General features: G+C 57.8%; 5 protein-coding genes across 5 annotated transcripts; 2 read left to right on the top strand and 3 right to left on the bottom strand.

Annotated features, from left to right (window-relative positions):
- Positions 1–495: 495 nt before the first annotated feature.
- Positions 496–4,863, top strand: MKK02DRAFT_24712 (hydroxymethylglutaryl-coenzyme A reductase-domain-containing protein; the record flags this gene model as incomplete). Its single annotated transcript, XM_053086921.1, has 6 exons — positions 496–1,419; positions 1,471–1,582; positions 1,712–2,185; positions 2,230–4,202; positions 4,249–4,322; positions 4,374–4,863. The coding sequence occupies 6 exons, from the start codon at positions 496–498 to the stop codon at positions 4,861–4,863; spliced, it is 4,047 nt and encodes a 1,348-aa protein (XP_052945448.1).
- A 430-nt stretch (positions 4,864–5,293) lies between these two features.
- On the bottom strand, positions 5,294–7,771 carry MKK02DRAFT_44368 (Golgi complex component 7-domain-containing protein; the record flags this gene model as incomplete). The annotated part of the gene is made up of 1 exon (XM_053092898.1): positions 5,294–7,771. The coding sequence occupies one exon, from the start codon at positions 7,769–7,771 to the stop codon at positions 5,294–5,296; it is 2,478 nt and encodes an 825-aa protein (XP_052945447.1).
- Positions 7,772–7,871: 100 nt separating this feature from the next.
- Positions 7,872–9,366, top strand: MKK02DRAFT_44367 (uncharacterized protein; the record flags this gene model as incomplete). The annotated part of the gene is made up of 5 exons (XM_053092897.1): positions 7,872–7,889; positions 7,968–8,330; positions 8,377–8,429; positions 8,481–8,577; positions 8,623–9,366. 5 exons carry the CDS (start codon positions 7,872–7,874, stop codon positions 9,364–9,366), a joined length of 1,275 nt encoding a protein of 424 aa, XP_052945446.1.
- Positions 9,367–9,663: 297 nt separating this feature from the next.
- MKK02DRAFT_25820 (ribosomal protein L1p/L10e family-domain-containing protein) lies at positions 9,664–11,273 on the bottom strand (the record flags this gene model as incomplete). The annotated part of the gene is made up of 5 exons (XM_053087097.1): positions 9,664–9,819; positions 10,036–10,288; positions 10,335–10,433; positions 10,484–10,753; positions 10,957–11,273. 5 exons carry the CDS (start codon positions 11,271–11,273, stop codon positions 9,664–9,666), a joined length of 1,095 nt encoding a protein of 364 aa, XP_052945445.1.
- A 270-nt stretch (positions 11,274–11,543) lies between these two features.
- Positions 11,544–12,763, bottom strand: MKK02DRAFT_44365 (uncharacterized protein; the record flags this gene model as incomplete). The annotated part of the gene is made up of 5 exons (XM_053092896.1): positions 11,544–11,840; positions 11,900–12,243; positions 12,305–12,320; positions 12,368–12,526; positions 12,560–12,763. 5 exons carry the CDS (start codon positions 12,761–12,763, stop codon positions 11,544–11,546), a joined length of 1,020 nt encoding a protein of 339 aa, XP_052945444.1.
- Positions 12,764–12,830: the final 67 nt, after the last annotated feature.

The raw sequence follows: 12,830 nt of genomic DNA, 5'->3' as shown, positions 1-12,830 counted from the left end.
CAATATAAAGGCGCTGGTTCAAACATTCAGCATCAACGCAAGAATATTCGCCACCCGACCCCGCCTTACAATATCGTTACCCCACCCTCTAAATTGCCCCACTCGGACAATCTAGACTAATCGGGGATTATTACCATTTTCCTTACGCTCAGGGCGCGTTTCGGACGCGCAGAGCTCGACCAACCGGGCGGTCGAAAAAACGCTAGGACCTATTGTGCACAAGGGTAGAATAGAGACAGCACCCATCTCTTCGCATTCCCCCTTCATACCTTGCTCGACAATACGAAGAGAGCTAGTCGCAGCTCGTACGATAAGAAATCACTTCGGCGAGACAAAGGGGGTCAACCGGGAAATTTCGATCAGGCCGGACACCGACCAGCCAACTCTCTCCCCACCCAGCACCAACTTTTTCGCTCGAGGAGGACCGTGCACGCGACTCTTTGCTTGTCTCTCTGAGGCATCCTCCCCCTCCCCTCCATCCTCCCCACCGCCGAGATGATACGCTCAACCGTTCGCTCGACGCTCGTCACCCTCTCTTCGCTAGCCTCGGCGGCGCCGATCGAGGCCATCACGGCGACCTTCATCATTGTCACCCTCACCTACTTTCAGCTCCTCCATGCCATCAAGGGGTCCGAGTTCTTCCAGGTCCCCCAGGCATCTATCGCTCCCAAACCGAGACCAGTCCACCTGGTTCGCCTATCCAACCCTCCCTCCAATTCGGACTCCGCCCTCGGTAGCCACTACGGCGCCACTCCTTCCCCCAGCTCCCCCTTCCTCGCGTCCCTCACTCGCAGTGAGAAATGGGCGCCTCTACCAGTTTCCGACTTCCGCAGGATACTAGAAGCCAATGCGCTGGAGGGTGGCTACACCTTCCCTCCTGAGCTAGGCGGGAATGTGGAAGGGGAGAAGGCTTCAGTGGTGATGGTCAAGCAAATGACTGTCTCGAGAGAAGACGGAGAGAGTGGGGTGGAGGAATGGGCAAAGTGGGTGTTGAATGACGTCGGCGTAGATCTGGGAGGGAAGAAGTACACCTTCCAAGACCTCTGCTTCGAGTGTCACGAGACCGCCGTCGCTCCCCATCCCCTACACCCCTCACAATCGATCCTCACCCTCTACCTCAATCCACCAACACCAGACACTCCCACCTTGACCTACCTGCATCACCTCACTCGTCTACCGCCCTTCGTCTCGTCCACCAATACCACCTTCCGCATTATGCCGACCTCAACAGGCGGCGCGAGCGGCTCTTGGGGTTTCCTCCCTTCCTTTGATGGAGCGGGGCTGTTTGCAGGTTTGGGTGACCCCACTGCGGGCCAGACTGAGCGGGAAGAGGAGGAGCTATTGAGCGGGATGAGGAACGTTCGCTGGTTCGCGTATGCTGCGAGAGCGTTCGTTATGCGCTTCTACGCCTTGGCCAAGGTGAGCTTTGAGGAGGTCAAAATATCCACTCGAACCGAAGCTGATTGCCAGAATGCCGACTCGGCAGACATCTTTGTCGTTCTCCTCGGCTATGTCCTCATGCACGGCACATTTGTACACCTCTTCATCAACATGCGAGCTCTTGGATCAAGCTTCTGGCTCCGTAAGTCTCCCAGTTCCCATACCTCGGAGAATAGTCAGGCGCCACTGGAGATCACCTGACTCGGCCGATTTTCAGATCTTTCCTTTTTGTCTGATCGTGCCTTGTCCGGATCTCAGCTGACATGCATAGCTCTTGCCACCCTCATCTCCTCGATCTTCGCCTTCCTCACTGCCCTGCTCTCCGCCCACTTGCTCAACGTCCCGATCGACCCCGTTTCGCTGTCAGAAGCACTTCCCTTCCTCGTCATCACTGTTGGCTTCGACAAGCCCTTCCTCCTCGCTCAGGCAGTCTTCCAGAACCCGGAGATAGCACCCATTGCTGCATCGCCCGAGCTCTCACCGGTGGATGACGAGATCATGACCAGCGAAGGTGGTCTCGATCTCGGCGTACTGCACAAGGAGCTCGCACCGCTCGAAAGGCTACAGCGATTGGCGGAAGGCAAGGGTGTGCGATGGGCTGCGCCGGTCGCGGCGAAGAAGATCGTGGTGGATGCTGTGCTCAAGGTTGGGGTGCCGGTGGTTAGGGACTATGCCATCGAGATCGCCGTGCTCAGCGTCGGTGCAGCTAGCGGTATTGGAGGTCTGAGGGAGTTCTGCTACCTCGGTAAGTTGGACGTTGCGAAATGTAGATCACCGCTCACGCTGCAGCCGCGCTCATCATGGCTGCCGACTGCCTATTCCTCTTCACCTTCTACGTCGCCATCCTCAGCGTCATGGTCGAAGTTCACCGTATCAAGCTCATCCGCGGAAAGAGCCGGAACAAGGGCGTCCTCCGCCGCAGCTCGACCTCATCGCTCAACCTGGCTGGCTCGGTTCAGACCGACTCGCCAACCGGCAAATCGGTCAAGCCGAACGGGGACCACGCATGGACCGGAAAGAACCAGAACAAGGATAAGGACCAATCTCAGCCCGAGAACCCGGTCGTCCGGCTCAAGCTCTTCCTCATCGTCTCCTTCCTTACCCTCCACATCCTCAACCTCTGTACCACCCTCACGGAGCAGACGGCTCTGATGCGGCACTCGAACCACTCTATCCGGCATACCGCCCGGTTCGACGCCCGGTCACCCACGCTCTCCCCCCTCCTTGACGCGCTGTACGAGCGGCACTCGGGGTCCGACATGGCGGTCCAGATCGTTCCGGCCACCAATATCCTCATGACTTCGGACAATTACACCTCCTCGCGCATGGCGTCCATCGACCACTTTATGAGCGGCTGGACCCAGCTCGTGGGTGATCCGGTACTCTCCAAGTGGATCGTCGTCGCCCTCGGTATCTCGGTCATCCTCAACGGCTACCTCCTCAAGGGTATCGCTAGCAACTCAATCGGCGGTAAGGGCCCAGTAGCTTCGGCTGCTCAGGCCCTGGCTGGCATTTTCGAAGCTACCATCTCACAGGCCAGCGATGGCCGTCGTTCTCGCCGGCCCTCTGCACCTGCCAAGCTCGACCGCAGACTATCCGGTGGTCTCACGCCACGCCGGTTCAGCCGATCGGGCCGTCCAGGAACCATCATCATCCAGCCACCCTCGGTCGGCGGAGACGAGACGCCCAAACGTGATGACTCGAAGGGTCACGTCTTTGTCCCCGATACCCCCAAAGTCCCCATCATGCCCCGTCCGTCTGCCCTCGAGAAGAGTCCTTCTTTCGAGAACCTTCAAGGAACTACTTTTGGTCGGAGACCGCTCGACGAGTGCGTCGAGATCTTTGCGGGTGGCGTCGGTGCCAACAACCTTTCGGACGAGGAGGTCATCCTACTCGTGGAGAAGGGCAAGGTGGCGCCTTATGCTCTGGAGAAGGCGTTGAAGAACCTCGAGCGGGCAGTTCGGATCCGACGGGCGGTCGTCTCGCGTGTGTCCCTCACGCAGACCCTCGAGGCTTCAGCACTACCCATGGCGGACTATGACTACAAGTCCATCATCGGGGCGTGCTGCGAGAATGTCATCGGTTACATGCCCATTCCCGTCGGTATCGCCGGTCCCCTCCTCGTTGACGGCCAACTCCTCCACATCCCTATGGCAACTACCGAAGGTACCCTCGTCGCATCCACATCGCGTGGCTGTAAAGCCCTGAACTCTGGCGGCGGCGTCAATACCGTTCTCACACGAGACGCCATGACCCGTGGTCCCGCTATCGACTTCCCCAGCATAGCCATGGCCGCAGCCGCGCGGATGTGGATCGACTCTCCGGAGGGCTTTGCGGATCTTTCGGCCGAGTTTAACTCCACCTCCCGTTTCGCCCGCCTCCAATCCCTCGAATGCGCCATGGCCGGTCGGACCCTATACGTCCGGTTCGCCACCTCCACAGGCGACGCCATGGGCATGAACATGATTTCCAAGGGGACTGAGAAGGCCCTGGCGAGATTACAGGAGCGATACCCCGAGATGCACACCTTAGCACTCTCGGGCAATTACTGTACCGACAAGAAGCCGGCGGCGATCAACTGGATAGAAGGAAGAGGGAAGAGTGTGGTCGCAGAGGCGGTCATCCCAGGGGACGTCGTACGCAAGGTGTTGAAGACGACGGTGGAGGATTTGGTGAATCTGAATGTGAAGAAGAACTTGATTGGGAGTGCGATGGCGGGAAGTATTGGTGGTTTCAATGCGCACGCGGCGAACATCTTGACTGTAAGTGCTTGCTTTTGGTAACACGAATAGATGAGCTGACAGCCAGGCTATCTTTATCGCTACTGGTCAAGATCCGGCGCAAAATGTCGAATCAAGTATGTGCATGACTTTGATGGAATCGTGAGTCTATACCCCTGCCAAGAAGTCTGGGTCACTTCGCTGACTTGACAGTATCAACGACGGCGAGGACCTCCTCATGACCTGCTCGATGCCCTCGATCGAAGTCGGTACCGTCGGCGGTGGAACAATCCTTGCTCCTCAGCGCGCCATGCTCGACATGCTCGGTATCGCCGGCGCTCACCCCACCGCACCCGGCGCCAACGCCCAGCGTCTCGCCCGCATCATCGTCGCGTCCGTCATGGCCGGCGAATTATCGCTCATGTCTGCCTTGGCAGCAGGCCACCTCATCCAGGCGCACATGAAGCACAACCGATCCGTACCCGTCACGCCGGGAACAATGACACCGTTCACGACTGGCCTAACACCGCTCAAGCCAGATCCGGTCGGCTTGAACGGAGTGATTGGGGCGAATGGCGCGAATGGGACGATGAACGGTGGAGGGAAAGAAGGGGTGAATGGGCTGGTTAATGGCTTTGGGCATGGGTCACCAAGGGCGAAGTTGGGCGGAAACAAGTTGTTGGCGCCTCCATCTTTACATTGAAGAGGATTTGCTTTGATACTGTCGGAGGGAGAAGTGAAGCGGAAGGCTGGGTATGCACCGGTTGATAGTTCGGCATTAGTCTAGAAACATGCTCAAGACATGTATTTGCATGGGATCCCGGATCATACGAGCACCGCACATACTTGTACTGGTCTTGCAGGAGCTTAAAGCCGAGTTTGACAATGTAGTGAAGAGGTCATGGATCAAAGGTCTCAGCGAACCAGCGCTCAAAATATTGCGGCGACATGGCGGGCTCCGGCCTGACAGGGTGAAATATGTACGGTATCTACAAGCTCATCTGAATGCTGCGTCTACATAGATCTGCTATAAAAGTGTCCCTGTCTGATCAGCGCCGACTCCACGTCGAACGAAAGACTGGAACTTACTTGTCAGATGCCCAAAATGCGCCGACGCATATCTCCCCATGATCCTATGCCGTCCATCCCCTAAGATCCCCTATTCTGACCCACACTTCCGCCCCCTCACCTCCGCTCTCCGCCGTCATCTTTGCTTTCCATCCACTTTCATCCATCTCTGCTCCCTCGCGCCATCGCTCCAGATCTGCCCATTCGACATCCAGCGCTCGAACCGCATTCCCCAAATACCCCAGATCTGCCGCTAGCTGATTCGCCCCCGGTGTTGTCAGCCTCGGTAATGACGGTAGTGTAGTCCGCGTGAGGTGCGCGAGGAGCGTGAGCGCAAGGGAAGCGATCCAGGTTGAGAGTACCAGCTCTGGCGCTGCTGGCGTGGACGAAGCGGGAGGGAGTGCCGAGGCCGGGATAAAGGGAAGAGTGGCGAGGCTGTGGCCTAGAGCGGGGTCTTTGGCGTACACCTCGAATACCCGGAGAAGGTTGAGAAGGCCTTCCGAGACGCGTGCGATAGTATCCGTAGGGGAGAGGGAGAAGGTGGGGATGGAGAGACCGTCTCGACGGGCTGTACGTGGTTGTGAGGACCATACTGGTAAAGAAGGGTAGGTAGATAGGGCGGACCGAAGGGGGGAGAGGATAATGCTTGACAAAGAGATCTGAGCGGCGGCTGTTAAGTCGGACAAGGCTTTGGTGGCTGGAGGAAGGAGGACGCGGGGTGGGCTCGATATGAGGGTGTGGAGGTCCGAAGAGTTGAGTGTGGACTGGCGGAGGAGCTCGACTGCACCAGTTGGGGTGGATGTAGGCGGAGGCGGGTCGAGAGCGTGGTCGAGCGATGTACGCAGCTTCTCCTCGAATGAGGAGAGCCGACCCGAGATATCTCTACACACCTTGAGGACATGCAATCCCGACTGGAAAGCCGTCCAGTCTTCCGTAGAGTAGTCCATCCCAAAGTCCAGCTCATCCTGCACGACCACGGGCTGCACGTCCAGCACCGAGTGACTGCCCTCGAGAAAAGAGGCGAGGAAGTCGCCCAGGGCAATGAGCAGCCCAGGCGCACCGTACCCGTGCGTGAACGCCATACAGCGGGAGATGGCGTCTCCGGCCATGCTGAACATGGAGACCGAGCGGTCCGACAAGGCGTTGGCATCCCGCTTCGCCGAGGAGGAGTGAGACCGGAGCAGGTGTAAGAGGTATCGACGTTCCAGGGTAGAGTAGGCCGACTGAAGGTCCAGGAAAGACTCAAAGAGGGTAGACTCCCACTGGTCCGGATTGATGGATGAGTTTGACCGTTTTTCCGGGGATGACAGGAGCTGAGATGCCCGCTGAGATGCGATGTCCGATACCGACCTAGGGAAGTCACGTTTTCGGGGAGTCGCGCGAGTGGGAGTGTTGGGTGATAGGGGTGGAGCTTCAGTCGCCATTCGATCCAGGATAGCGTGGATAGCGAGCGACACCTCCTCGGTCGCCTTGTACGCCTTAATGAGCTCCGGTAGCGCGGTCGGTCCCTGTGCGTCCGCCATGCTCCCAAGCCGCGTCTGCAAAGACGGCGAGAGTCCCTCCAGCGTCCTCTGGATGAAGGCCGCCAGTACCCCTTGTCCACTCCCAGCGGGGTAGATTCTCCCTATCTGCTCCACCTCCTTCTCCAGCGTATGTCCCAGCACCGTATAGAAGTGAGGGAGGAACCCCGCCAGTCCGTCCCCTCCCTCGAACGCCGCCCATTCGTCCAGTACCCCCTTCCGCCTCTGCGTATAGTAGTAGTTCCTGAACTCGGCCTCCCTACCCATACTCTCGAAGACCCCATAGAACCTTGCACACTTATCCGCATCCGCCGCCTCCAGCGCCTGCTCCAACGCCGTCGCCAGCGCCGCCTCCAGCCCATTCTGCAACGAGACCAGTAGCGCCTTCCGTGACTCGTACTCCCCCGGCGTCGACTGGAACACCACCATCGACCGTTCCGCTTCTGCTAGCCGCGCCCCCGCCTTCTCCCATTCGGACGAGGAGATGGACGACGTGATTTCCGATTCAAGCGTGGACCAGCTCTCCGCCTCGCGCAGAATATCCCGAGCGGACTCCATCCGCGTTTTGAGCTTGTCGAGGTGCGCGAGCTTGTCCAAACTCTTGGTGGACGCCGCGTTGGAGCCTTCTCCCTCTCTCTTGGCTTCCTCTACCCGCTTCACCCGGCCTTGAACCGAGTCCAGGCTGGACTGCAGCGTCGCAGCGCTCTCCCGCATGAACTGGAGGTCATAATTCAGCCGAGGGACTGTACGGGATATGTCCGAGATAGATTGCTCGAGCGCCGATGAGGTGTCCTGCGAGAGGAGTGTAAGGCGGGTGAGGAGGTCATTGAGGGATGTGTCGAGATCGGAGAGGGAGGCGGAGGGAGGGAGGAGGGATGTGAGGAAGGAGGGGATATCGAGGGGGTTGGCGTCCAGCCCGGAGGCCAGGGTATGCAGGGAGATGACTGGCTCGGGCGAGTCGGTAGCTGCGAGCGGTGGGGAGCTCGTCAGGTCAACAGCTGTACCATTGATAGCTGTGGTCATGGTTGGAGTGCGGACGAGGAATGTACAAAGGTGAAATCTCAAGATGCGGATCTTTGGCGCCTTTGTTGTTGCTCCTCTGCTCATATCTCGCCTTTACAGTATGTCGGTATATGAGGAGGTCAGTCTGCTGTCTGTGTCCTGATCTGGCTGAGAGGGAGCAATACTGCACACGTACTCATTACTGACTCCTGATCAGGCCTTCGATGTCCCCCTCCTGTCAGCGCCATGGCACGCCCTCCCCTCATCTCCCTCCGACCCTTCCCGCCTCATCCTCAAATACGCCCCTCATCCATCTCGACCTGGGTACATCGTACTCCTCACCGACCTCGCAGCAGTCTACTGCGAAGTCCTCACCGGCCCGGGTGTGCCATCACGGACGACCGAGGTGGACCGGGCGTTTCACGCAAACAGCGCGAAGGGAAGCAAGGGAAAAGGGAGGAGAGCCGGTATGGACGAGGAGGATGTGATTGGGAGGAGCGAGGCAGCTTTGAAGGATGTTGGGGAGATGTGGGACCGGTTGGAAGGGGCCAAGGTGGAGATGAAGGAGCATGATTACCATGTAGGCGAGCTGTCTTTTATCGGGAGGTACGGAGCTGACTTGGTAGGACGCTGTGCTCTCTGTGCAGACAGATGACTTCTCCTGGCTCTTCTATCTCACGTGTGTTGTCCACCTAAAAGCTGAGAGAACTGTAGCTGATCCGAAGGGAAGCGAGCTGAAAGGCCGACAACCTCTCGCAATCCTCGCTCAGCAACTGATCGCACCATTAGCGGGCATACTACTCGAGACGAATCACATACAGACCGAGGTCAGTCGATACACTGGCTCGTTATCACGATACTGACCCGATCAGGGCAAGCCAGGACCCATGGAGCTCGTTTATACCCTCTTCCACCAGTCCCCCACTATCACTCAGCACATGGCGGCCCACCATGCCTCGTCTTCCAAGCCCAAAGGAGCTACATCGAAAGCTAAGTCCTCGACAACTAAGGCCCCGGCGAGCCCCGTCAATATCAAAACCAAGGCTAAGCCTGCTACACCGATTGCTAGACAGGCGGACGCGGAGGACGCGGAGGAGGAAGAGAAAGAAGAGTATGTCAGCGAGGAGGAGCAGCCACATACTCGCTCGCGGGACACACCGAAACGTTCATCTACCAAGCCCCCGATTTCACGATCGACCGACCGGTCGAGTTCGCCCGAGCGTATGGTCGTGGACCAGGACCAGGGGCCCCGTCGGGGTTCTCCTTCACGGTCTACCACACCCACTCGCGCACCTCCTCCCTCGGCGCCTAGATCTGTGAAGGCGACTCCCACCAAGTCTAAAGCCCGCCATATCATCGAGTCGGACGATGAAGCAGAAGCGGAAGCTGAGGGAGAGGAGTCAGCGGATATGACCTCGGAAGCGGGATCAGCGGCTCCCGAGAAATCGGCAACCCCGCCTCCTCCTGCAGCGTCTGCTTCTTCTCAAACGAGTAAAAAGGAGAGGGAGCGGGCTGAGGAAGAGGAGATGCGGGCGAGGGCGGAGGCTATGAAGCGCAAGATGGAGGGCGGAGGGGCTGGGGGTGGAAATCTGGGTAGACGACGCTTGCGGCGTTGAGCTCGTTCAGGCTCTTGGCGCGCTCTTCGTCTCCTATCAGAAGACGAGATGATAGGAAAGGCAAAGTCCATCAAGATTATCACAGACTTGTGGAATCCGGAGCGTGCATACGTGCCTGGGAGCTATCCATTCGCATTAGCCTTAATCCCTCTGACAAGTAGTAAGTAAAGGTGTTGATAGCTGGCCGAAAGCCCACGAGGACCTAATCATCCTGCTTTGGGTCGAAGCAAGATCATATGCATCTACAGTGATCGTGATACCCAAAGCTCAGCACTACTCCCTATCCCAATACACCGCCTATGCCTTCTTGCCCAAGACCGCCTCCTTGGCCTTCTTGCCTGCACCTCCCGAACCTATCGTCGAGCTCTTCTTGCCCGCCTTCTTTGCCCCCTTGACTGCGTCCGCCTTGACCGGCGCGACCGCCTTGGCCGCTGGTGCTTTTGGCGCCTCCACCTCCGGCGCAGTCTCTACCACCTCGACCTGCATCTCGCCATCCGCCCCATCGGCGCTTACGGGCGTCGCGGCCTTCTTGCCTCCCTTCCCCCTCTTCGTACTGCTCTTCTTGGACTTCTTCTTCTCCCCCTCCACCTCCTTATCGTCCGCCTCGCCACGAGCCAGCTTGGCCCGCTTCTCCTCTTCCTCCTCTTCCTCTTCATACAGCTCAAACACAGACTTGCGCTTCGCCCCCTTCTTCTCCTTCTCCGCCGCGGCCGCTTCTGCCTCTTTTTGCGCGAGGTCGAACCGCCCGTCCAGAGTTGCGGCCCATACTGGGAGAAGAACCGAAGTGGAGGTTTTGATACCGAGGGAGAGGATGTTTTCCCATCCGCCGTTTTGGGCAGCGACGGCGGGAGGAATGGCGGCAAGGAGATTTTCGAGGGTCTGGGCGGCGGAGGAGGATGAGAGGGTGGCGATCCGGATTGATCTATTCCATCAGCTTCGCCAAAGCAGCCAAGAAAGGGTGAACGCACATTTGTGTTCCGGTAGATGGGATCATATATGTGCTGGCAATAGCCTGAGCCAACTCCTTCTTCAAATCCTTTTGCTTCAGATTGACAGGTATAGGCACCCTACGGTCATCAGCTACCGCTCCGCTTCGGCTCGGTCAGTCGTAACTCACTTCTTGGACTCGTAGAAGATTTTGCCCAATAATTCCGGCATCAACCCCATAACCCGCTCATCGGCCAAAAACAGCTCGTGCTCCTTCATCAATGCACGCCTGGCCTCGAATGGCTTAAACTTCCCCTTGAGCTTCTTGACGCCCACGACGCGCGAGACAAACTTGATGTCGCTTGATGCGAGGAGGTCTTTGTATTCCCGCTGGGGGTCTTTGACGATGAGGCAGACGGAGGTGGTGGGGGGTGGGGGGAGAGGAGGGTGTGGGAGTTGACTGGGAGTCAGTGTGTAGCTCGTCGAGGTGTGAGGCATGAACATGGATCCCAACAGGGATAAACCTGTGCACCAAGACTGCCAGTTGCAGCTGGCTTGGCTCCGCCCTTGCTTTGCCCTCGCAGAGTAGCATACTAGCCGAGCAGCCCAAGCGCTCTCTTATGACTCTCCTTCGCCATCCATGATATGCTGAAGCTGACTTACATTCGCACAGGCATGACCTTCTTCTTATTGCTCCCCGTCTTCAATCCGACATTCAGCCAAATGTACTCTTCCCTCGGAATCAGCTCTGTCGCCTCGCGCTCCTTGTCCGCCTTGGCCGCGTGTGACAGAAGCGCAGTGACCGCCTTGGTCGCTTGCGGGCGCGAGAAGGAGGCAGGAAGGGGCAGGGCGAGGGACGAAGTCGAGGGGACAGGGGCGGGTGTGGAGGTCGTGCTGGCCTTGCTGGACTTAGCGGCCTTCGGGACCTTGGAGGCCTTGGAGGAGGCCGCAGTGGCGGAGGAGGCGGTCGCTGGAGGCATCGTAGGTGCTGCTGTGTATAAGAGATAGGTGTAATGTAGGTGTATGAGGAGATGACAGCAATAGCTGGACCGGTGGACCTTCCTCTGCGCAACTTTTTCCGTGTTACCCCATCTTCAAAAAACACGTCATTTGAGGAAAGTGCATCTTGCGCATTCATTTGCCTCGCTTGATGGATCTTTCCGCGCCCTGCCTGTACTATATGGGATAAGTCTTCCAGAATCAATATCCTCCATATGACCGCCGGCACGACAGCCGACATCCATCTACTTCTACTCTGCCAAAGACTGGTATCCACGTGAATCCCGTTTTGGGTCCGCCCGCCGACGAGTGACTTGCGCGGACCCATCCCTCCATGCTGCATGCGCCTCATATTTGCCGGGCGGGAAATTGGGCAGGAGCGTAGGGGCCGAGGATATCAGTCTCGCCTCTTCGTCAGAATCCACGAATGGAGCCGTAGACGGGGAACGATCACCAGAGGATGGGTCGTCGATGGGAGCTCGCGTGGTTGGACGATAGAGGTTGATGACCGGAGGTGTGATTGCCTTGTGTGGCGACGAGGGCGGCGTCTGCGCCTCGTTAGTGACCAGACACATGTATGGCCAGAATCTAACTGAACTTCACTCACAGCGGACCGGGATGCTGTATCGTCCTCACCTCGCCTGCCCTCGGGCTCCGCGCACTCCAGTACCTGCTGCCTCCAAGCACCTTCCGAAGGTGCAAGACGGTCGATCAGCGAGATGTCGAGAGGCTTAACGAAGCTCCAGACGACAGACAGAGGTTCATCCTCTGCGAGTGTGTCGATGAGCGCGCCTAGGACTTGAAACGGTAATGTGAAGTCAGGGAGTGTGGCATCGATGTGGGCGGGTAGGCTTCGACGAATTAGTTTCGCCTCCGCTGTGTACCAGGCGGATCGACCAGTGAGGTCGAAGTCCTCGCTCTGGATGTAGTTCAAGAAGGCCGTTGAGTGAACTGATAGTCAGCTGATGTTGCATGATGAACCAGGGCTCTTGGTGGCGAACCGTAAACGTACGGTGCAACCCATGAATCTAAATGTCGATCAGCACATGCGTCGTCTGTAGCAGCAACTACCTACCAGTTGGACATGGTTCCACCATGGCTTTTGGGAGCTGCCAACCAGCTTGTGTTGAGGAGGCACAAGAGTGCTCTGACGGACCGCATGTTGGACCTGGACGACGTGTTCGATGACATTGTAGGCTCGTATCCATGCGTCAACCACCTGCACTCTGGTAATCTGGGGTAAGTGATGCACCGCTGTTAGACTCACATTCATCTCTGCTTGCCCTCGAATATCTCTCGGCCACTTGAAATGCGTGATGAAGACTGAATCACCCTTTGGCCAGTACCGGAACGCCCCCGTTGACAAAGGGTCCCCCTGAGGACCTTCCACGCTGTCTCGAATGAACCTCAGCGCTTGAATCTTATCCGGGTAGATGTCCAGCACATTATGCGTCCTTGACAGGTGTGACATGATGAGATTAATGTATGGTCGAGTGATCAAACAAACCCGACATGAGCGCATGAGCGCTGCATGATGC

The sequence above is a fragment of the Dioszegia hungarica genome (genome assembly GCF_025882075.1).
Source record: "Dioszegia hungarica strain PDD-24b-2 chromosome Unknown MKK02contig_8, whole genome shotgun sequence".
Classification (NCBI taxonomy): domain Eukaryota; kingdom Fungi; phylum Basidiomycota; class Tremellomycetes; order Tremellales; family Bulleribasidiaceae; genus Dioszegia; species Dioszegia hungarica.
This window is presented reverse-complemented; position numbering and strand designations above follow the sequence as displayed.